Below are 25,933 nucleotides of genomic sequence, written 5' to 3' on the forward strand. Positions count from 1 at the left end.
CCTCTACAAACAGCTTTAGAGGCTGTCGCTGTTCGGGTGTGGACGCCACAGGCTATTACCGTCTGCAGTATTTACCTTCCACCTGATGGTGCTGTCGCGCAGCATGTCCTGGCTGCTCTGATAGCCCAACTGCCGCCACCTTTTTTGCTGCTGGGCGATTTCAATGCCCACAACCCTCTATGGGGTGGGACTGTCTCCGATGACCGCGGTCGGGCCGTGGAGCATGTGTTGGCTCAGCTCGACCTTAGCCTCTTGAACACCAGTGCTCCCACGCATTTCAGTGTGGCCCATGGCTCGTTCTCGGCCATCGATCTCTCTATTTGCAGCCCTGGACTTGTCCCATCCCTCCACTGGAGAGTGCATCCTGACCTGTGTGGTAGTGACCATTTTCCCATCTATTTGTCGCTGCCCCAGTGTCATTCTTCTGGGCGCTTGCCCCGCTGGGCTCTCCACAAGGCTGACTGGCCGGCTTTTACTTCCGCTGCAACCATTGAGTCTCCCCCACAGGGTGACATTGACGAGGTGGTGCGTGTTTTAACCACGTCCATCATTTCAGCGGCCGAGGCTGCCATCCCCCGTTCTTCTGGCCACCCTCGGAGGAGGGCTGTACCCTGGTGGTCGCCGGAGCTTGCTGAGGCTATTTGCGACCGTCGGCGGGCTCTCCAGCGTCATAGGCGGCACCCGTCTCTTGAGACCCTCATCACCTTTAAGAGGCTCCGTGCCTTCGCCCGTCGTCTTATTGCACGGCGTAAGCAGGAGTGCTGGGAGAGGTATGTCTCATCCTTGGGCTCCCATGTCTCCCCCTCGCTCGTGTGGTCCCGGATCCGGCGGATTTACGGATACCAGACCCCTATGGGTGTCCCTGGGCTCTCCTTGGACGGCGCTGTCTGCACGGACGCTGCAGCCATTGCTGAACGGCTTGCCGTGCACTTTGCTCAGAGCTCTGCGACTGCATCCTATCCCCCCACCTTTCGCTCTCTAAAGGAGCGAGCCGAGCGGACACCGTTCTCATTCCACACGCGTCGTTCTGAAACATACAATGCTCCTTTCAGCGAGAGGGAATTCCTTGCTGCCCTCGCCGATTGCCCTGATACAGCACCAGACCCAGACTGCATCCACGCGCAGATGCTGAAGCATCTCTCCAGGGACTGCCAGAGACACATTCTCGCGATATTTAATCGCATTTGGAGCGAAGGCGTGTTCCCATCGCAATGGCGAGAGGGTGTTATTGTCCCCATCTTGAAGCCCGGTGCGGACCCACTGGCGGTGGACAGCTATCGTCCCATTACCCTCACCAACGTTTTGTGCAAATTGCTCGAACGTATGGTGGGGCGGCGTTTGTGTTGGGTCCTTGAGTCGCGCGGTCTCCTCGCTCCATCCCAGGGTGGCTTCCGTCGGGGCCGGTCTGCCACGGACAATTTGGTGCGGCTGGAATCTGCAGTCCGTACGGCCTTTGCCCGACGTCAGCATCTCGTTGCTGTATTTTTCGATCTGCGGAAGGCGTATGACACCACATGGCGGCATCACATCCTCGTCACGTTGCATGAGTGGGGTCTTCGTGGTCGGCTCCCGGCTTTTCTTCAAACCTTTTTATTGCACCGCTCTTTCCGGGTGCAAGTCGGTGCCACCTCTAGTTCATCTTATATACAGGAAAATGGGGTCCCGCAGGGCTCAGTGTTGAGCGTCTCCTTATTTCTAGTGGCCATTAATGGTCTGGCTGCAGCAGTGGGGTCGTCGGTGTCTCCTTCTTTGTATGCCGACGACTTCTGCATCTCATTTAGCTCCACGACTACGGGAGTCGCTGACCGCAGGCAGCAAGTCGCCGTTCGCAAGGCAGCATCATGGGCTCTGACTCATGGTTTTCAGTTCTCTGCAGCCAAGACTCGAGTTATGCACTTCTGCAGGCGTCGGACGGTCCACCCTCATCCTGAACTTTACCTCGGCGGCCACCTGCTTGATGTGGTGGACACTTGCCGCTTCTTGGGACTCGTGTTTGATGCCCGGCTCACATGAGTTCCTCATGTTACTCAGCTGAAGCAAAAATGCTGGCGGCACCTCAACGCCCTCCGCTGCCTGAGCCACACGTCTTGGGGTGCAGATCGCTGCACGCTGCTGCGATTGTACAGAGCCCTTGTGCAGTCCCGGCTTGATTATGGGTGCCTGGCCTATGGGTCTGCATCACCCTCAGTGTTGAAGTTGTTAGACCCCATACACCACTGTGGGGTTCGGCTTGCAACTGGCGCTTTTCGTACCAGCCCCGTAGATAGTCTACTGGTGGAGGCCGGGGTTCCCCCGCTGCGGATTCGCCGCCATCGACTGCTCGCCGACTATGCTGTCCACGTGCATTGCTCGCCAGACCATCCCAATTGTCGCCTGCTTTTCCCTGCCATGGTCCTCCATCTGCCCGAACGGCGACCTAGGTCTGGGCTTTCCGTAGCTGTCCGTGTCCAGTCCCTGCTGTCAGAACTGGGGTCATTCCCTCTTTTGCCTCCCTTCCGGGTCCGTACACCTACGCCTCCCTGGTGTTTGTCCAGGCCGTCCGTCCGTCTGGATTTGGCACAGGGACCTAAGGACTCGGTTCCGCCTGTGGCCCTCCGTCACCGTTTTCTTGCGCTCCTCGAATCATTTCCGGGCTGTGAGTCTGTCTACACTGATGGTTCCCTGGTTGATGGTCGCACTGCCTACGCTTTTGCTCACGCTGCCCATGTTGAGCAACGCTCCTTGCCGGCTGGCTGCAGTATTTTTACTGCAGAGCTGGTGGCCATCTTGCGCGTTCTTGAGCATATGCGTTTCTGCTCAGGTAGGTCCATCGTCATCTGCAGTGACTCCCTGAGCAGCCTTCAGGCCATCGACCGCTGCTATCCCTCTTCTCCTCTGGTGTCCTCTATTCAGGAGTCTGTTTCCGCCATTGCCCGTTCTGGACGTTCGGTGGTCTTGGTTTGGACGCCAGGTCATGTTGGCATCCCAGGGAACGAACGTGTTGACAGGCTGGCCAAAGGGGCGCTCGACGCCCCAGCTTTGGAGATCGGCCTCACGGCTCCCGATCAGCAGCTGGTGTTGCGCCGTAAGGTGCTCGGGATGTGGTCTGCTGAGTGGCGAGGCTTGACAATGCCTAATAAACTGCGGGCTTCAAGGAGACGACCAATGTGTGGCACTCCTCCCTGCGGTCTTCTCGCAGGGACTCTGTTATCCTGTGTCGGCTCTGCATCGGCCATACATACCTGACGCACGGCCATCTTTTGCGTCAGGAGGATCCCCCCCTGTGTCGGTGTGGGTTCCGGCTGACATTTTATTGGAGTGTCCCCGACTGCGCACCCTTCGGCAGTCTTTTAATTTCCCGGGCACCTTGCCTTTGATTTTATGCGACGATGCCTCCATGGCTGACAATGTTTTACATTTTATCCGTGCTAGTCCTTTTTATGGATCCATTTAGGGGGGTCCTGCACTTTTCCGTTTCTGTCTCTTTTGTCCTCGCGTCTCTCCATATTTGTTGCTGTTTTGGTGTCTCATCGGATGGTTGACTCTTTCCCTTTTTTGTTGTCGTGGTCAGTCAACCAGTCTCCGGCCATCTTCTTTTCTTCTATTTCTTTCTGTCTGGTGTTCGTCTGTACTCTTCTTTTCTGTAGTGTTCGTTGCCTAATTTGTGTTCTTTAGCACCTGGGGGGGGGGGGGGCAGTCTCCTTCCCCTTGGGGTTTTATCTGCTCTGCGACTTTGTCTCACTTGTTTTTGGAATGGGGGACTGATGACCTTAGCTGTTTAGTCCCCCTTAAACATCCCAACAACCACCACCACCAAACTTCACAGAAGCTCTTCTGAGAAGGTAGGAGACGAGGCACTGGCAGAAATGAAGCTGTGGGGACAGGTCGTGAGACGTGCTTGGGTAGCTCAGTTGGTAGAGCACTTGCCCACAAAAGGCAAAGGTCCCGAGTTCAAGTCTCGGTGGTGCACACAGTTTTAATCTGTCAGGAAGCTGCATATCAGCACACACTCCGCTGCAGAGTGAAAATCTGATTCTGGAAACATCCCCCAGACTATGGCTAAGCCATGTCTCCACAGTATCCTACCTTCCATGAGTGTGAGTTTTGCAAGATTCGCAGAAGAGCTTCTGTGAAGTTTGGAAGATAGGAGACGAGGCACTGCCAGAATTGAAGCTCTGAGGACAGGTCACGAGTCATGCTTGGGTAGCTCAGTTGGTAGAGCACTTGCCCACAAAAGGCAAAGGTCCCGAGCTTGAGCTTCAGTCTGGCACACAGTTTTAATCTGTCAGGAAGTTTCATATCAGCGCACACTCTGCTGCAGAGTGAAAATCTCATTCTGGAAACATCCCCCAGGCTGTGGCTAAGTGATGTCTCTGCTATATCCTTTCTTCCAGGAGTGCTAGTTCTGCAAGGTTCGCAGAAGAGCTTCTGTGAATTTTGGAAGGTAGGAGTCAAGGTACTGGCAGAACTGAAGCTTTGGGGACAGGTCATGAGTCGTGCTTGGGTAGCTCAGTTTTAATCTGTCAGGAAGTTTCATGACTAATTTGTGTGAAATGCTTCTTGTAAAGGCAAAAACGCTGCCAACTTGGAAACATCTGCCAGAGTTTCTAAGCCTTTCATATTCACAACTGATTGGTAATGCAGTACACACAGTCTGTTGCTTGCTGTAAGCATTCTGGCTAAAGATACACTTGATGTGATCTAACTCTGCTGACACGCTTCAGGATTTGAAGTGGCATGGGCCATGAGTGGAATAGTATGATGTAGTCCTTCCATTGAGCTGGCTGATGACAAATATTGACTTAGAGATATGAATCTGGAAGCAAGGTAAAAACTACATACGTCAATTTAGACCACTATTCACATAAAACATGCATGTTTGTCTGTGTGTGTGTGTGTGTGTGTGTGTTTCAACTTCATTTCTTTATCCTTTTATCCTGCTTCGAGCTCAAAATTTTTTCTGTAGAGTGAGTAGTGATCTAAGTTTATTTAATTGGCTTTATCCCTGCTTACTGTAAAACTAGATACTAAGTTCTTTTATTTAAATAAAAGTACTGATTAGCAGTTGTTGTCATCCAGGCACTGATAAAAATATGTTTCTATTTATTATCGGTATTAAATAATGTTTTCTTGTTCTGTGAACAGTATGAAGTAGTAGATAATATCATAAAGCATGTACTATAGATAAGAGTTCAAAACAGCAAGCTAATGCTAAATTGCAAATATTAAAATTACAGGTATACTTGTCGGGATGAATACAACCTGATGAATACTACAAATAATGAACTTAAAAATCTAGAGACCCAACTAGAGGAAATAAAATCGCAAGCTGATTTATTTGAAGTTAATGTGCCAGAATTCAAACAAATTACGCTTTGTCGAAAGGATCTTGCTATGCTGAAGGTATTTGTTAATAAACTTATTACTGAGTGGAAAATTTAGTTTAATGATAATACTGAGCTTTTAGTTTTCTTAATATGTCATTCATATTAGTGTGTTAAAAGTAATTCCTATGCTTGTACATTGATATTCATGCCATTCTTTTTTCCAACTTTCAAGACGTTATGGGATTATATCAATGTTGTGCGATCAAACATTGATGACTGGAAAACAACTCGATGGAAAGAAATTGATGTTGAGGCTATGGATCAAGAATGTAAGAAGTTTGGGAAAAGCCTTCGTGGTATGTATGAATGTACAACAAAGTTCTGCATTATAAATTCTGCGTAGTTTCCTATATACAGATATATTTAAATCAGAGTTTATTTTGAATGTTTAGAAATGTCAAATTGTGTATTTTACAAAATGCAGAAAAGTAGTATCCCAAGACTACACATGATTGAAACACAATTTAAATTAATCAATTTAAACAAATACCTGTATGTAACATTTTGTAGTGATGTGAAATGGAATGATCACATAGGCTCAGTCATAGGTATGGCTGTTTGCAGACTTTGATTCATTGGAATGATCTGAGAGAATGTTGTCAGTCTGTAAAGGAGACTGCTCACAAATCACTTGTGCATTTCATCTTAGAATATTGCTCAAGTATGTGGAACCAATACAAAAAATCAGTGGATATTGAAAGTATTCAAAAAAGGGCAACTCGGTCACTGGTTTGTTTCACTTGTGGGAGAGCATCACGGAACTCTAACTTGAATTGACAGACTCTCTTTGGCACCAGTTATCCTACAAGCATGTACTTGTAGAGTTTCAAGAACCAGTGTTTGGTGAAGAAACTAAAAATTTTCTTCAGCTCCCCTAGAGACTGTGAAGAATTTAGTAAACTGATTACATCATGCACAGAGGCATTTAAGCTGTCATTATTTCCACACTCCATAAGCAATTGGACTGAGTTACTATACTGTGGTTTGCAGAGCATGTATGTAATGTATAATTATTCTGCATAATGCATTTGGGGATCTGCTCAGGATTTCGGACTTTGTGTCACTTCTTCCTAGTTTGAGAAACACCACTTTGGCTACTTCCAGGACTAAAAGTCCCAACAAAAATGCATTTTGCTTTCAGTATAGAACTCTCTCATAATCAGTACTTTCTTACATGATAGCTTCTACATTGTATTTTGCAACTTGAGAAGCTGCTGTGCCTGTCTTGGAAGCATTTACTCAGATGAAGTGAGTTGCTGTCATGGAAAATGAATAAGTTAAAAATGTTTACAGCAGGCTGTTCCAGCTACTGCGCTTCCTGCTCTGCAGAGCACTGTCACTCAATGTGAATAGTAAAGTGGGTCAGCACACAGTATGGCGAGCCTTGTGATCAGCTGAGTGCACCTTATGTGATTACCAAGCTCATACTTAGGGCTATGTGAAATTAACAGAGAAACGTCGAAAACTTAGAATTTTGAACTTCAAATTTAGTATTTATATTTTTTGGTATTTTTATGCATTTAAATGATCCTAAACAATGTATACACACAAAATTCTTACCTTAAAGTTTGAGTTTTTTTTTTTCTTTCTCACTATTCACTATTCTTTTCTTAACAAAAAATATGGGGTATTGTTTCTGTAAACAACATCATAGTAATAGTTCTCATTCAAATTAACACACATTCTAGGCCTTCATACAAATGTTGCTCTATTCAAAGCCATCGTTGAAGTTGTTTCAATAGTATCTGGCATCACTGACCTCCTCGTGTCACTCAACAACTAAATTGTATGTTGAGAAGTATCTCTCTGCATCCACACTATTGACAAGTGCCCGAACTGCAGATAAAGCAGCTCTTTCTAATGCATTGTATTTATTCAAAAATGGTGATGGAATGCTTTCAACTTGTGGAACCTTTTTTGCTATGTTAACAACAGGAGATTCATTCAAACTAAGCTATGCACCACAAACTGCAGGGTTGAAGAGCTAGTCAATGTTGTTTTTCATAGCAGCAGATTTGAGACAATTTTTTGCAGATACCTTCTGTGCCTCATTTTGGAACATGTCAAAACAATTAATAGTGCCTGCTGAAAAACAACTTTCACAACTTTTTTTAATAGTAATTGGCTACTCACAAGTTCCTCCCCTTCACAATTGTGCAAATGGGTAAGTCACGCCATTTAGTGCTGTAATTAAACTGACAGTACTAGCACGTATGTCACTCACAAATTTATTCTGTAAGATGAGTAGATCTGATGCAGCTTCATTTTTAAATAATCACGAATGAACTCAGTGGAAGCATTTTTTTGTTCCAATTATCTGAAAAATTCTGTGATTGCTGGTAAGTTTGTGTCCTTTTCATGTTTATGGGATCAGGGAAAAGTTTTTTTTCTGCAGGTGAGGAAATTTCTCTTGAAAGAACTGAAGAAATGCACTTTTCATTTTGCTTGAGTGTAGAAACACCATTTTCATCATACTGGCAGTAAAATTTAACTCCTTTAATTCTTTTAGGAAGATGTCACCAACTAAGTTCATTTTGCCCACATGCAGCATTTGAAATGTATTAAATTGCCTCCAGTCAATATTTTAAGTGTGTCAAAACAATATCCCATGTACACAGCAGAGTCTGATGTTAATCCCACAACGTTTTCATATTTAATGCTATAGTCTTTTAGGGTGGCTACCAGGGCCTGAGCACAAATCATTGTCGAAAATAAAACTGCAATTACATACCTGCCATTTGTGTCACAAATTTTGTTGGTATTATCCAGAATAGGAACTCCCTTCACAGCATCTTTGATTTCTTCATTCATTTTGTTACTGGACTGTCTGACATATTCTTGACAAAGTCTATCTGAACTCGGTATACAACCAGCACTGGGTATATATTTATTAAAAAATGACCTAACTTCAATATTATCTAGTTTAGTCAATGGAATGTTTGTCTTTAAACACATTTTCATTTTTATGGCATTATCTATCATCTCACCAGTAGAAGTCTGCTTTTTATACAAAGTTCATGCAGTGACTGCAGTTGCATTTTTTGCCTTGTGCCTAGAACTTTCAATTGTATTTTTCTAAATTTTCCTTCTTCTCCCAGTTGAGTTGCACATTACAAAAATGACACACAGAAGAATTTTTGTTGTGAATGTAAAACCCTTCTTCTTTCGGATAGGCATTGCATCGCTCCTGCAAACTGAATTGATGACTATATCTGTCTCAGTCAGCACCTGCTAACAGTATTCTGTACACTTGGCGATGAATATCTGCAAATCATTACATCACCAAGTCTCACGACTGTTGCTGACTACTACCGATCACTTCTAGGGGTCTGGGGAATGCCCGTGCCAAGCTATAGTTCCCACATATCATGTTTGCCACTTTTCCGACAAATGTTTCTGTGATTAGTGCAAGGATGGTGTATTTTTGTCTGGATATGGAATGAAGTGAATTAGAGGTGAAGCAAGAAATTGATAAGAATCAAATTCAAAAATTCTACTCTACTATACTTCACATGCAGGAAAGCAAGAAGACATTCTCTTTGAAGTCATCTAGTAAAGTTTTATAAGCTGCCGATTGTGAATTTCTACTATCTATCTTGAATTTGATGTTTTTTTCTTGCCTCACTTTTATTTTTTCGTTATTCTATCCAGATACAAATAAAACATCATTGGTTTAGTGTTCACTTTTCAGTGACACATGTTTTATCTACTCTGTGGTAACTCGATTTGCATAAATGTGTGTATTGGACAGGTTAGCAGAACATTGTATCTGTCATATATGTAATTATGTAACAAGTATTTGTCTGCAGTAGTAATTATTTCACATATAATCATGGGCATATTATAAACAGTACAAGTCTAGTGTCTGTATATTCAGATGTTCTAGCCCGTAAGTTATAAGTTGCACAGAAATATACTAATTTTAATAAACTTTGCTGAAATATGCCAGTCTTACACTTTATCGCAATTTTAAATTGACCGAAATCAGGACCCACTATACCCAGGTAGTGTTAGAGTAACCGTTTTTTTCACTTTCAAAACATTTCACACTTATAGCATTTATGAATTTCACGTAGCTCTACTTGTACTGTTAGCTGCTGTGATATAGCATCACACTACACTGGGAAACTAGGAAATAATAAAGTGATAAGAACCAACTGTTTCAGAAGAAATTGAATACATTTATTGGGCTTCAGGAATTTTACATTTTGCTTTCAGAACAATAGCGGAAATACCAGGTGTAAAAGTGTTCAGAGCATTAATGCATTGTTACGTCATGAAGAAAAGATCATTCCTTAGTTTTTATTCTCTTCATTGCTGAGAAAAGTTGCTCAGATGAGTAGGTATACTCAACCATCGACATGGTCTGTGTGGCATTTTTGTGTAGTTTGGGAAATGTTTTTGCTGAAATCAATGGTACCCCAGTGAGAAATTCAGCTTGTTGCACAATTTGTCTTTAAGAAAAGTTGAATTTTGCAGATCTGTTGCTTCTAACTGAAGTGATGATGGCAAATTATTGGGTGAAACAGAACAGTTCCATTTTGAAAATGGCAAACTCTCAGCATCATGTTTAAAAAGACATGGCAAGCTGCTGTAACTTGGCTTGGTAACCACCAAAAGGGGCCTTCAGATACTCTTAAAGAAGCCAAATGATTAAAGACTGTTAAAATTCAGTTACTAATTCACCTCTGAAACAAATCTAACTTTCCAAGAATTCTCAGATTTGGTTGTGCATGTCATATGTTAGCAGGCTCTTTGTCTGTAATGACACATTTAAATTGTTGAAAGGCATAGTTCTGTCAACTAGGAACACAAGGTCTGATACGCATTATAAATCTTTTAGACAATGCATTTCATCCCTTTCATTCTGAGAAAGAGAGATATTTCCTCAAGAATGACAAGGAAAACATCTAGACTTTTTCTCCAACTAAGGCGACAAACTGTTCTGTGGCAAAGAATGACCCCACACTGCGTTTCCATATCCTTCATGCATAATTTTAATAGGTCATTTGTTAGGTTACAGTCACCACTACAACTTACTCAGATGGTCACTAATTTGCTATTTACAGCTAGTAAATCATTAGTAGTACTTTACTCACTACTGCTTGGTCATATACTGTTGTGTTTAGTTGTTTAGGTAGCTATATACAGTCTGAGACATCGAGGGATCACCAATTTAGTATTGGAGAGCAGCATGGAGGGTAAATATTGAAGAGTGAGACCAAGAGATGAATACACTAAGCAGATTCAAAAGGATGTAGGCTGCAGTAAGTACTGGGAGATGAAGAAGCTTGCACAGGATAGAGTAGCATGGAGACCTGCATCAAACCAGTCCAGGACTGAAGACCACAACAACAACAAGTATGTTTAGGACTTTTTATAAATTTATGAACTTGCTATTTCACTGTAGTAGAAGTACACACTACTGACCACATTTCCTTTTCCTTATAGTTATTTTTGACCCTTCATTTTCACTAACAACTAGAAGTTGTTTCTCTGTTTACTCCAGTTATTGCTTCTTACCCCTTGGTGCAACTAGTGCACCATTTCTGTGACCATATTTCCTTCCAGAACACACTATTGACATCTCTGTGCTAGTTCAGCAATGTGTTCTAAATCTTATGGTATCATATAGTTGCAAAAAATGTCACTAGTTACAATTTTTTTGTCCTTTATATGAGGGTCACTCCAAATTCACACTATTTTTTTAAAAAATCCATCTTTTATTCTAAATGTTAGAAAGTTTTACAGTGTGTAGATACATCCTTTAGGGACAATATTTTCATTTCTCCACATAATTTCCATCCCTCTCAACTGCCTTACGCCATCTTGGAACCAGCGCCTGTATACCCGCATAGTAAAATTCTGGACCAGCCTGTTGGAGCCACTGTTTGGCTGCATGCACAAGGGGGGTCATCATCTTTAAACCTTGTTCCACGAAGAGAGTCTTTCCGTTTCCGAAAGAGATGATAGTCACATGGAGCCAGGTCAGGACTGTAAGGCGGGTATTTGTGTTGTCCATCCAAGTTTTGTGATCGCTTCCATGGTTTTTTGACTGAGATGTGGCTGTGCATTGTCGTGCAACAGCAAAACATCCTGCTTTTGCCGATGTGGTCAAACACGACTCAGTCGAGCTTGAAATTTCTTCAGTGTCATCACATATGCATCAGAATTTATGGTGGTTCCACTTGGCATGATGTCCACAAGCAAGAGTCCTTCAGAATCGAAAAACACCTTAGCCATAACTTTTCCAGCAGAAGGTGTGGTTTTGAATTTTTTTTTATTGGGTGAATTTGCATGATGCCACTCCATTGATTGCCTCTTCATCTCTGGTGAAAAACGATGGAGCCATGTTTCATCACCTGTCACAATTCTTCCAAGAAATTCATCTCCACCATTCTCGTACTGTTCCAAACGTTTGCTGCATACCGTTTTTCTCGTTTGTTTGTGAGCCACTGTCAACATCCTGGGAACCCACCTGGCACAAACATTTTTTAACGCCAACACTTTCAGTATTCTGCAAACACTTCGTTCCCCTATCCCAATGTAGCGTGACAATTCGTTCACTGTGATGCATCTGTCAGGAGTCACCAATTCATTAACTCTCTGCACACTGTCTGGAGTATGTGCAGTACAAGGCCTGCCACTGTGAGGACAATCCTCAATATTGCCGTATCGGCTTTCATCACGTAACCTGCTTGCCCACTGACTAACTGTACTACGATTGACAGCAGCATCTCCATACACATTTTTCAACCTCTTGTGGATGTTTACCACTGTCTTGTTTCCACAGCACAGGAATTCTACACTCCTGGAAATTGAAATAAGAACACCGTGAATTCATTGTCCCAGGAAGGGGAAACTTTATTGACACATTCCTGGGGTCAGATACATCACATGATCACACTGACAGAACCACAGGCACATAGACACAGGCAACAGAGCATGCACAATGTCGGCACTAGTACAGTGTATATCCACCTTTCGCAGCAATGCAGGCTGCTATTCTCCCATGGAGACGATCATAGAGATGCTGGATGTAGTCCTGTGGAATGGCTTGCCATGCCATTTCCACCTGGCGCCTCAGTTGGACCAGCGTTCGTGCTGGACGTGCAGACCGCGTGAGACGACGCTTCATCCATTCCCAAACATGCTCAATGGGGGATAGATCCGGAGATTTTGCTGGCCAGGGTAGTTGACTTACACCTTCTAGAGCACGTTGGGTGGCACGGGATACATGCGGACGTGCATTGTCCTGTTGGAACAGCAAGTTCCCTTGCCGGTCTAGGAATGGTAGAACGATGGGTTCGATGACGGTTTGGATGTACCGTGCACTATTCAGTGTCCCCTCGACGATCACCAGTGGTGTACGGCCAGTGTAGGAGATCGCTCCCCACACCATGATGCCGGGTGTTGGCCCTGTGTGCCTCGGTCGTATGCAGTCCTGATTGTGGCGCTCACCTGCACGGCGCCAAACACGCATACGACCATCATTGGCACCAAGGCAGAAGCGACTCTCATCGCTGAAGACGACACGTCTCCATTCGTCCCTCCATTCACGCCTGTCGCGACACCACTGGAAGCGGGCTGCACGATGTTGGGGCGTGAGCGGAAGACGGCCTAATGGTGTGCGGGACCGTAGCCTAGCTTCATGGAGATGGTAGCGAATGGTCCTCGCCGATACCCCAGGAGCAACAGTGTCCCTAATTTGCTGGGAAGTGGCGGTGCGGTCCCCTACGGCACTGCGTAGGATCCTACGGTCTTGGCGTGCATCCGTGCGTCGCTGCGGTCCGGTCCCAGGTCGACGGGCACGTGCACCTTCCGCCGACCACTGGCGACAACATCGATGTACTGTGGAGACCTCATGCCCCACGTGTTGAGCAATTTGGCGGTACGTCCACCCGGCCTCCCGCATGCCCACTATACGCCCTCGCTCAAAGTCCGTCAACTGCACATACGGTTCATGTCCACGCTGTCGCGGCATGCTACCAGTGTTAAAGACTGCGATGGAGCTCCGTATGCCACAGCAAACTGGCTGACACTGACGGCGGCGGTGCACAAATGCTGCGCAGCTAGCGCCATTCGACAGCCAACACCGCGCTTCCTGGTGTGTCCGCTGTGCCGTGCGTGTGATCATTGCTTGTACAGCCCTCTCGCAGTGTCCGGAGCAAGTATGGTGGGTCTGACACACCGGTGTCAATGTGTTCTTTTTTCCATTTCCAGGAGTGTATAACAGCACATTGCTTCTGATGAAAACATCAAGTGTAGAAGCCATCTTTAAGACATGCTGTGACAGTGCCACTCACAGGAACAGGTTGAACTAAGTTTGAAAACAAGCGGGAAGGATGTATCTACACACTGTAAAACTTTCACACATGCAGAATTAAAACTATATTTTTACAAAAATAGTGTGCATTTCTTTTGGAGTGACCCTCGTATATTCCAGTACTATTTGTTGTACTACAGTGGAAGTATAGAATCATGCCCACACTTCCTTTCCTCTGTAGTTAATTTCTGACACTTAATGTTAGTTACTGACTGAGAATTGTCTCTCCATTTGCTCCAGTTAGCTTCCATTGCCATGGTGTACTTGGCACTTTGTTTTCACTGACAGGTTCCCTGTCAGCACAATGTTGGCTTTACTACAGCTGTTTTGGAGATTAGTTCCCAAATTTCCGATCCACAGCAGCACATGTCATTTGTATTAGTTTTTTTTCATTTATCATTAGGTGTTTACAAATTACTTGATACGTAGGTAATGCACAGTTTCATTTATTCCTTGTAGCAACTGCAGCTGCATAAGTTTTGTCTTATTATTTTATTGTTCTTCTGCCTCCACCCTGAGACCAAGTGCAAATTATACATCTCATTTGTCAAGTAGATCCAGTTCTGGAATGATGTCTGCTCCTGTTGTTTGATTCCCTTCTGAATAACAGCAAGAGGTGCCTGAAACCAGTAAAGGAATAAAGTTTCTTATGTGTAAAAAATTGCTGATTATGTCAACAAATAGTTCCTCATTACTTTCAATCCATATCAGTACTGCACACGAATACTGAAAGATGAGCATAGTCAGATCTATTAGTGCTTCCTTAAAGTATGAACGAAAATGCAACAACACTCTGGCATTTTCTCCTGAGCTTTGTCTCTAAATCTGTTGCAATGTCCAGGACTTGACAAGACACTGTTTGCATTGAAAGGCAAACACCTTCAGTTTCTTGCAGATCTCTTGAACACAAACATTCTGCAACTGCTACCATACACGATTTTATGATAGGTGCCACTGAATATGACACTTGTTGCTATAATGTGAGTGACTTTTTAGCTTGCTCAAACTGCAGCCTCACTTGTGTTTTCTTCACACTCATTCACCTGAAGATTATAAATGCATCACAGTACATGAACTAATGGTGCATATTTCTGTGCTCCTATATTAAGAATTTTTTAAGCTTACTTATCCTGTTAATGTCATTCCTAAGTCTGGCAACCAACTTTCTGCATGCTTTCCCTCCTATCTCATTGTAATGCACTACATGAAGGCATGTACGATGCTATATGTTGTACTTTATTAGAGAATTTACATATGAGGCACTGCAAATGGCCATAAATAGAAATATCTCCTCCAGTTGAGGCTTAGGGCTTCTGTAACTAACAGTAGCTGTCATTGTACATGGACTGTTGCATTGAGCAAACTGGAGTGCTCCCCAGTCCATGGGTACTATTAGCACATCCTGGTTTAAGGATGTCAAAAATCTGCCTGTCTGAAACTTAATTTTAACCTGTACAACATGACTTAGTATTAGGCATCATTTAGCATGGAGAGTAGTAGTCAGAAGCAGATGTCTTCTCCTTCAAATTTTATTCTCTATGGCTCCCTTTAGTACCATGCAAGTTATACCCTGATGTCTTAATGTTTTCAACAACTAGAGTAGTGAGATTCCACATAACATGCAAAGATGGGTACCAAGCATAGTAAAAGCAGTTGCAGCAACAATAATTACTGTCTAATTATAAGTGTAAATTGGGGGTCGTGTACTTGTATTTCCTTGCCCAAAACTATGGACCTCATTTGAGGCAGACCGCCATTTTCCAAATGGCCACCTCTATGATTGTTTCTTCTATTAAATTGACTATGGTTATCCCCATTATTTCTATTCTCCTCCTGATGTTCAAAGTTTCTCTCCCTATTACCATTTTGACCCTGATAGAAGTTACCACTATCTCAGTTTCTGTAGTTGTTACCATTGTGATCTCTATCACTTTGATAATTATGGTACATGCTTCTTTCTATTGCCCTATCCAGCCTGTCAACATATCGTAAAAATTGTTCAAGGTAATTGTCATGTCCATGTACTAAATCCCAATGCAAACTCTTTGGTAATCTCCTTTTTAGTGCATCAATCAATGTCATTTCATAAATGGCCTCTCAGGCTGTGGTAATTTCTTAAATTGATTCTTACAAAACTTTTTCAGTGTACCGTCCCTATTCCTATAATTTGGACCATTCAGAAATTCACTTTTAATACTCCCTTGTTCAGCTTCTGAGCAAAATTTATTTAATAAACTTTTTTCAACATTTTGGTATGTTTCCCACTGACTTAAATTTAGATTTTCCTAAGACAAAGCTTCACCTTCAAGACATGTTTTATCAAATTTAATCTTTTGGTCATCATTCATGCCTGATACAAAACTATCTCTACAGTGGTGTAGAAAATCCACTGGATGTAAATTGTCTCATGGAAAACTTTTGAGTGAAATGTTGCACCACGCAATACCATTGTTTGGTTACAGGTTGTTGTGAATGCAATTTTCCTGAACTACTGAATTTTTTTGATCTAGAACATTTACATTATTTGGCATACTATTTTCAACATTTAAAATTTTTTGATCTAAAGTACTGAAGTTATGTTCCATTTTTTTTCTCTACAACCTTCTGTTGAATTCTAACATCATTGACATTCTTCTCCTGATATGCAATTAACTCATTTTCCAAAACAATAAATTTATTTTCTAATACATCGACTTTTTCATTCACACTTTTTAATCCATCTGACAACCCATTTTTTAGTTCCGAAACCTGTTTACTAAGTTGGTCTATTTGGTGTTGTACCCTGTCCATTTTACTATTGTTTTCAGTTTGAATTTCCATTAACTGATCATTGACTGCACTAAATTTGCTATTGTTGTCCGTCTTCATCTCTTCTAAGTTTACTAGAATTCTAACATCATTGACATTCTTCTCCTGATATGCAATTAACTCATTTTCCAAAACAATAAATTTATTTTCTAATACATCGACTTTTTCATTCACACTTTTTAATCCAGCTGACAACCCATTTTTTAGTTCCGAAACCTGTTTACTAAGTTGGTCTATTTGGTGTTGTACCCTGTCCATTTTACTATTGTTTTCAGTTTGAATTTCCATTAACTGATCATTGACTGCACTAAATTTGCTATTGTTGTCCGTCTTCATCTCTTCTAAGTTTACTAAAATCAGCTGCAAAATATCAATTTTCACTGTTTCTTTGCTGGCTGCACTTTCACTTGGTTCAAACATGTCTAGGCTACGTCGTAAAGCTTTCACTTCATCACCACTGCCCTTGTCTCTATTCATTTTCCTAGCAGTCCCATGAGTCTACCAAGAAAAATTAATTTCACAATTGGTTTGTACTTATCTTTTGTAATGTCCTTCATCGTAGTTGTAAAGTCCTCTTTCAGTTGATCTGGTCTGTCATTATTGATTTTATCTTATCACTGTTGATATGATTTTGTTGGTCAGGTCTAGGGTCTTTTTTCATTGAGTGATTGAAGTTCATTTACATAAAAACCTCAGACACAAATAATTGTCCTTTCTTCTTCTGCAGCAGACAAAACTTCATTGTCAGTCAACAGATAATGGCTGATGCCCACACAAGACTTTACCCTCCCACACTTCACTTTTAAAATGCTCTTAGTGTCTTCATTATTTCCAAAAGCTTTGAGAGTCATAAGATTTACTAAAGGAAAACTTTTTACTTATCTACATTCTCTCTTCTTGTTGTTGGCTCCAAGTCTTGTGTCTAGGGGTACATTCTTGTGGCTGAAATTTTGATTTTATGGGTTCTTGTTGAACTGAATAAGTGATGAAAATTTGCCTGTTGCTATGAATATCTTTTTATTTTATCCCATTCTTCTAAATCACACTGACTTTACAATTTTCTCTTCTATCACACCGCAAATTACATTATTACAGACACAATCAAAAACATGTCTGATTCCAGCAGAGACATGCCCACTACTCCTAACATTCTGCAATACTCACAATATTCGAAAGAGTTTACAAAGTAATTGAGGTTACCAACTTCCTTGACCAAGAAGAATATTCACTAAAATATGTCAATACTTTGTAAATGAATCCAGAAATAAATTTCATAGTTAGTGCAAGATTGTGCAATTAATAATATGAATTTTAAGTATGCCAGGAATTTGATAATTACAGTTATATTTAAAAGAAGATTAATTTTAACATTCTGTTTAGAGTACTAACAAATTAATTTCCTTTTATACATTTTAGGATGAAAGATAATACATCGTACACAAAATCATATGAAGTTCATTCAGTTAGACAGCTGGTATAATGTTCACCTATACGAGAATTGATAGTATACATGGTATAGGTTATTTCTATGTAAAAAAAAATAATCATATATAAAAACAAAGATGAGGTGATTTACTGAACGAAAGCGCTGGCAGGTCGATAGACACACAAACAAACACAAACATACACACAAAATTCAAGCTTTCGCAACAAACTGTTGCCTCATCAGGAAAGAGGGAAGGAGAGGGGAAGACGAAAGGAAGTGGGTTTTAAGGGAGAGGGTAAGGAGTCATTCCAATCCCGGAAGCGGAAAGACTTACCTTAGGGGGAAAAAAGGACAGGTATACACTCGCACACACACACATATCCATCCACACATACAGACACAAGCAGACATATTTAAAGACAAAGAGTTTGGGCAGAGATGTCAGTCGAGGCAGAAGTGTAGAGGCAAAGAAGTTGTTGAAAGACAGGTGAGGTATGAGTGGCGGCAACTTGAAATTTAGCGGAGATTGAGGCCTGGCGGATGACGAGAAGAGAGGATATACTGAAGGGCTAGTTCCCATCTCCGGAGTTCGGATAGGTTGGTGTTGGTGGGAAGTATCCAGATAACCCGGACGGTGTAACACTGTACCAAGATGTGCTGGCTGTGCACCAAGGCACGTTTAGCCACAGGGTGGCCCCCTCGTACGCCAACATATTCATGGGTCGCTTAGAGGAAGCCTTCTTGGTTACCCAAGTCTGCCAACCCAAAGTTTGGTACAGATTTATTGATGACATCTTCATGATCTGGACTCACAGTGAAGAAGAACTCCAGAATTTCCTCTCCAACCTCAACTCCTTTGGTTCCATCAGATTCACCTGGTCCTACTCCAAATCCCATGCCACTTTCCTTGACGTTGACCTCCACCTGTCCAATGGCCAACTTCACACGTCCGTCCACATCAAACCCACCAACAAGCAACAGTACCTCCATTATGACAGCTGCCACCCATTCCACATCAAACGGTCCCTTCCATACAGCCTAGGTCTTCGTGGCAAACGAATCTGCTCCAGTCCGGAATCTCTGAATCATTACACCAACAACCTGACAACAGCTTTCGCATCCTGCAACTACCCTCCCGACCTGGTACAGAAGCAAATAACCAGAGCCACTTCCTCATCCCCTCAAACCCAGAATCCCCCACAGAAGAACCACAAAAGTGCCCCACTTGTGACAGGATACTTTCCGGGACTGGACCAGACTCTGAATGTGGCTCTCCAGCAGGGATACGACTTCCTCAAATCCTGCCCTAAAATGAGATCCATCCTTCATGAAATCCTCCCCACTCCACCAAGAGTGTCTTTCCGCCGTCCACCTAACCTTCGTAACCTCTTAGTTCATCCCTATGAAATCCCCAAACCACCATCCCTACCCTGTGGCTCCTATCCTTGTAACCGCCCCCGATGCAAAACCTGTCCCATGCACCCTCCCACCACCACCTACTCCAGTCCTGTAACCCGGAAGGTGTACACGATCAAAGGCAGAGCCACGTGTGAAAGCACCCACGTGATTTACCATCTGACCTGCCTACACTGTGATGCATTATATGTGGGAATGACCAGCAACAAACTGTCCATTCGCATGAATGGACACAGGCAGACAGTGTTTGTTGGTAATGAGGATCACCCTGTGGCTAAACATGCCTTGGTGCACAGCCAGCACATCTTGGCACAGTGTTACACCGTCCGGGTTATCTGGATACTTCCCACCAACACCAACCTATCCGAACTCCGGAGATGGGAACTTGCCCTTCAGTATATCCTCTCTTCTCGTCATCCGCCAGGCCTCAATTTCCACTAAATTTCAAGTTGCCGCCACTCATACCTCACCTGTCTTTCAACAACTTCTTTGCCTCTACACTTCTGCCTCGACTGACATCTCTGCCCAAACTCTTTGTCTTTAAATATGTCTGCTTGTGTCTTTATGTGTGGATGGATATGTGTGTGTGTGCGAGTGTATACCTGTCCTTTTTTCCCCCTAAGGTAAGTCTTTCCGCTCCCGGGATTGGAATGACTCCTTACCCTCTCCTTTAAAACCCACTTCCTTTCGTCTTCCCCTCTCCTTCCCTCTTTCCTGATGAGGCAACAGTTTGTTGCGAAAGCTTGAATTTTGTGTGTATGTTTGTGTTTGTTTGTGTGTCTATCGACCCGCCAGCGCTATCGTTCAGTAAGTCACCTCATCTTTGTTTTTATATATGATTTTTCCCACGTGGAATGTTTCCTTCTATTATATAAAAAAAAATAATGTTAGAGGAGGGTGACCCATTACATCCTGCAACATGCTGTTCACAAGAGATCTCCACCCCCTCATACTCTTATGGGTTTATGAAGAGCCCTATAGGATTCATGGCGTCATTTCCCTCCAGCACTACTGCAGACATTAGTTGAGTCAATGCCATGTCATGTTGGGGCACTTCTCTGTACTGGTGGAGGCGCTACCGAATTTTAGAGAGGTGTACCAGTTTCTTTGGCTCTTCAGTGTATAATAAAATACTATGTGAAAGAAACTGCAAAAATCTTCAGTCAGATCTTGCTAGGATTTCAAAGTGGGGCAGAGGTTGGTAACATTCTAGAAATGTAAAATTGTGTTCTTAAAAGATCATGTGGGCTCAGTTATTGGTAAGGCAGTCAGTAGACTTCAGTTTATTGGTAGAATACTGGGGAAGTGCAGTTAGTCTGCAAAGGAGATTTCTTACATTTGTGTGAGAAGTTCTAGAAGACTGCTCAAGTGTTTGGAATCTGTACCAAACAGGACTAACAAGAGACATTGAACATATACAGACTAGGGCAGCATGCATGGTCACAGGTTTATTTGATCCAAGGGATACTATTACAGAGGTACTGAGGGAACTGAACTGGAAGACTCTTGAAGACAGTTGTATAGTATCTATGGAGAATAAATAAATAAAAATAAATAAGAAGTATATTAACATTTCAAGAACCAGGTCTAAATGATGATCTTAGAAATTTACTACAATCCCCTACATCTTGCTCACATAGGGATCATGAGAATAAGATTAGAATAACTACTGCACACACAGAGGCATTCAAGCAGTTATTCTTCCCATGCTCCATACGTGGATGGAATAGGAAGAAACCCTAATAATCGGTACAATGGGCCATACCATCTGCCATGCATCTCATGGCGGTTTGCAGAATATAGGTTTAGATGTAGATGCAGAACACATTGGACTGATCTGCCTGACACTTAGTGCAGAACACTGGCACATACATGAAACTGATGTTTCTGATGTCTATTCCTTCTTGTGGCAGCATAGATTAAGGGGTTGCTCCGTGTGCTCCTCTTCTGGTGCACTGTGTTCCATGCAGAGGTCACAGCATTGCTGGTGTTACCTTGTAAGCTGGAAGCTCCCATATACATTTCCTTAACTGTTATTTTACCTGGTCTCTGATAAATGTTTTTAAATCATTTCCCATCCACAAAAGTATGTGCTGCGTCAAACACAACAACACAAAATGTGCTTTGATTTGAGAGACACTTACTCATTACTATAATTGGAAACATAGCTTGCTATTATATCTCCTTCATTGTGGTGAACTTCTTTATCACTGTGCTGAAATTTTGGTATAGACTATCTGCTTCCTGCATATGTGTATGTTGACCTTTGTTCATGTAGCGGATACTAATTGTTGCCTGAATAAGTCTGTACCAGTTTAAAATTCCTATTTTGCGACTCATTTAAATGTGGCACTGTTTTAACCAGGTAATTTTAGTTTGTGTGTATCAATTTATAGTTGTTATCAATACATCAACTTCATCAAAGATCGGAAGTCTTGTCTTGGTAAGACACATCATGTCCCTCATAGTTTTAATTTCAATTAATATCTATGATTTATTTAAGTTTCTGGCTGTAACATTCTACCTAAGGCATATTGGACTAAATGTGTAGTAAGGAGACTTACCATTATTTGTTTTCACTGAGGAAAAGCAACTGTAAAATTATAAATCATCACACACAAAATATGGGCAATAGATGGATGAAATTTAATGACTGTTCTGAAGTTAACTTTACTCTTTATAAATTTCTCTTAGAACATTGATTAGTGAACCTCTCCCTATTTTAACTATTTCTGGTTAATGTTATCTAATTTGCAGCTCATTTACAACCTTTAACTACCACAGACTTTACTGGTAACCAAATTTTCTCAGTAAGATATTATCTACTCAATTAACAGTTCGATGGTAGCATCCTCAGCAAACTTTTAGAGTTCAAAAAACACCACCTTTCTCTTGAGTACATTAATTACCTCTCATCTGTTACATTGCCAGATGCTAAATTTGTTTTGTTTGCAGATGATACAAACATTGCAATAAGTAACAAGTCAAGTACAGAATTAGAAATTACCACTAATCTAAATTTCACTGCCATTAATAAATGGCTTAAAGCTAGTTCACGGTCATTAAACTTTGAAAAGACCCAATATAGCAGTTCAGAACCTACAAGAGATTTCCTTCCAGCATGTGCATAACATAGGAAGACATGCAGATCAAAGAGGTTGACATTTTTAAATTTCTGGGATTACAACTCGCTTGTAAATTCACTTGGGAAGGGCATACAATAGAACTGCTGAAGTACCTAAACAAGTCTATATTTGCAGTGAAAATTATGACAGATCTAGAAGATATAAATATAGAAAAATTTGTGCACTTTGCTTACTTTCATTCTATTATGTCATACAGGATCATATTCTGGGGTAACTTGTCAAATCGAGCAAAAGTTTTTAGCTTGCAAAAGCGCGTAATATGACTCATTTGTGGTGTAAGTTCAAGAACATCATGTACAAAGCTGTTCAAAAAAACTTTGCATTCTAACCATTGTTTCTCTGCATATTTATTCCTTAATCAAATTTGTTGCAAGCAATATACCTCTAATTCCAACCTATAGCTCAATACATAGCGTCATTACTAGGAATTGCGAATTGTGTTTCATTCATCTCATGATGTACATTTGCAATCCATATCGTTTGCATACAAGACATGCCAAAAATTTATAATACAGTTACAATGATTTTACACTAATAAATAATAGTACTACACTTAATATTGTGCCCTGCCCGCGACACAGTAACATACTATTTTCTTTTTCTATCAGAATATTAAGGTTTAAAGACATAATTTAACCACTGAGTCAATGAAATGTGCTGCAAGTCAGCAAGTATGTATGCCCAGAACAATGAGAGCGGCGTATCATTATCATCTTTTTTTTGTTCTATATAAGAATGCGCACTCATCTCTTCTTTCTCTTCTTTAATCACGCGCCTTTCCAACAGCATCGTACGCTATCAGATTCCTATTTTCTTACATTTTGTGGGATCTGAGGTTTTTACAGCATACAGAAATCTTGAAAATTTCTCTGATATTCAGCTGGGTAGCGTCGTCCTAAAGGTGTGATATTTCAGCAAGCTGACTTCTTGCCATCTTCAGGCATTCTTGGAATCTGATTGATCTCTGATGGATTGTGACTTTATATAATCTCGGCCCCTCTCCCACAGTCTCCGTCTGGGCACTTCCGAATGGTCTGCGGCTGATGGTGGGGGAAGGGCGGCACTGGGTGGTGGGGGAAGCACAGCGCCCCGTGACCCCATGACAGATTATGGGTTGTAGTCCTTCTGCGGCTACAGCCACTTGCGGAACTCTGCCATCATAGTGACAATGCTTCTTCTTCTTCTTCAGGTGTCCTGACAGGAGTGGATTTCCATGTAGACTGTCGTTATGTTTTAGTCATACTCAAAGCTGGATCCCAGGCTTTGCTTAACTGGAAACTACTGTCTTTATTTATTAGTTCATCATGCAGCTGGATCTCCACTGCGTCTTTGAGGATGCAATCCCAGAGGCTGTTGGATTTCTGTAACACCTTTGAGCCATCATAGTTCATGTCATATCCATGTGAGATGCAGTGATCTGCCATGGCAGACTTGGTTGGCTGTGCATTGTCTGTGTGGCATTTATGTTCACTAGATCTATCCTGTACCGTCCGGATGGTCTGGCCTATATACATTTTCCTGCACTGGCAAGGGATACTGTAAACTCCCGGTTTCCAGAGTCCTAAGTTGTCCTTGACTGATCCTAATAATATTTTGGATGATGCTACCTGGCTGAATACCCGAGAAATTTTCAAGGTTCCTTCCATTTTGTTTGAGTGAACTAAACTTCTATTCCCGATGGGAAATCATTTAATCATTCTATTATTATCCCCAATTGCGAGTACTAATATGACCTTATTATGAATGAGGGGCATGAAAGGGAAGCAGTGGTTGGGAAAGGAGTGAGACAGGGTTGTAACCTATCCCTGATGTTATTCAATCTGTATATTGAGCAAGCAGTAAAGGAAACAAAAGAAACATTCGGAGTAGGAATTTAAATCCGTGGAGAAGAAATAAAAACTTTGAGGTTCGCCGATGACATTGTAATTCTGTCAGAGATAAAGGAGGATATAAGATGAACATCAACAAAAGTGAAATGAGGATAATGAAATCTACTTGAATTAAATTGGGTGATGCTGCAGGAATTAGATTAGGAAATGAGATGCTTAAAGTAGCAAATGATTTTTGCTATTTGCGGAGCAAAATAACTGATGACAGTCGAAATAGAGAGGATATAAAATGTAGACTGGGAGTGGCAAGGAAAGCGTTTCTGAAGGAGAGAAATTTGTTAACATCAAGTATAGATTTAAGTGTCAGGAAGTCGTTTCTGAAAGTATTTGTATGGAGTGTAGTCATGTATGGAAGTGGAACGTAGATGATAAATAATTTAGACAAGAAGAGAATAGAAGCTTTTGAATTGTGCTGCTACAGGAGAATGCTGAAGATTAGATGGGTAGATCACATAACTAATGAGGAGGTATTGAATATAATTGGAGAGAAGAGAAATTTGTGGCACAGCTTGACAGAAGAAGGGATCGGTTGGTAGGGCATATTCTGAGGCATCAAGGGATCACCAATTTAGCTTTGGAGGGCACCGTGGAGGGTAAAAATTGTAGAGGGAGACCAAGAGATGAATACACTAAACAGATTCAGAAGGTTATAGGTTGAAGCAGGTACTGGGAGATGATGAAGCTTTCACAGGATAGAGTAGCATGGAGAGTTGCATCAAACCAGTCTTTGGACTGAAGAACACAACAACAACAATGAATACCTTATTCTTTCGCTCCAGAGTTGAGCTAAGATTATTGTAATTTCCAAGTATTGCACCGAAATGTGGCACAATTCTTCGTTATGTTCAAAACTGTGAGAATTATTCACAAAATGTTAGATTTCTGTACAAATTATTTACTTCATTAAATAATAATTGTTTAACTTAACATTTCTGCTGTCATTTTGTAACAGCAGTCCAATTTAAAAATTTATAGATATTTCTTTACTACATTTTTTCGTACAGTTCCAACGCGATACTCACGAGATAAAATCAAATTATTCTGAATTTCTCGTGAGGTGAGAAGACAGTTAGAAATTTCCCTGAGATTACAAAAAACTCAAATTAACCATTTTTCAGCACTCTGCTTGCCTACTGATCTTCAGTTCAAGAAAAAAGGTAAAAAGAGTAAAATAAATTAAGAAGTGAAGTGATAATATTGTGTGTTCAATAGTATTGTGTGCATTTTCTGATAAAAATAAGTTTTATTATAAAGTCAAAAAAGGTGGCATGTGTGTGAAATATCTAATTGATTTACTTTTAATTAAGGATAAGATGTGACACTTCTAATTATTCCATGTACTAATAGTTGTGTGTGAATATTTAAGTATTAAAGGTTACTAATCTCATGCATATATTTAAATAATAGTAGAACAGAAAATTTAATTGGGATACATTAAGATTGAAGAAATTTTTCTTAACAGTCAGTCAATTACTGAACTACTGTCAATATATGAGTATACTATAAGCTTAGGTTATACCCATCATAATTTACGCTGACCGAAGCATAAATTTCCA

The 25,933-nt window shown here is 41.6% G+C and overlaps 1 protein-coding gene across 1 annotated transcript in view; it reads left to right on the plus strand.

Moving 5' to 3' along the window:
- Positions 1–25,933, plus strand: part of LOC124803208 (dynein beta chain, ciliary-like) — a 586,091-nt gene that overhangs the window by 121,753 nt on the left and 438,405 nt on the right. The window contains exons 8-9 of the mRNA XM_047264389.1: positions 5,217–5,382; positions 5,539–5,662. Of these exons, the coding sequence (XP_047120345.1) occupies positions 5,217–5,382; positions 5,539–5,662 (290 nt within the window). The remainder of the gene's footprint in view (positions 1–5,216; positions 5,383–5,538; positions 5,663–25,933) is intronic.

This window comes from Schistocerca piceifrons, chromosome 6 (assembly GCF_021461385.2).
Source record: "Schistocerca piceifrons isolate TAMUIC-IGC-003096 chromosome 6, iqSchPice1.1, whole genome shotgun sequence".
NCBI lineage: Eukaryota > Metazoa > Arthropoda > Insecta > Orthoptera > Acrididae > Schistocerca > Schistocerca piceifrons.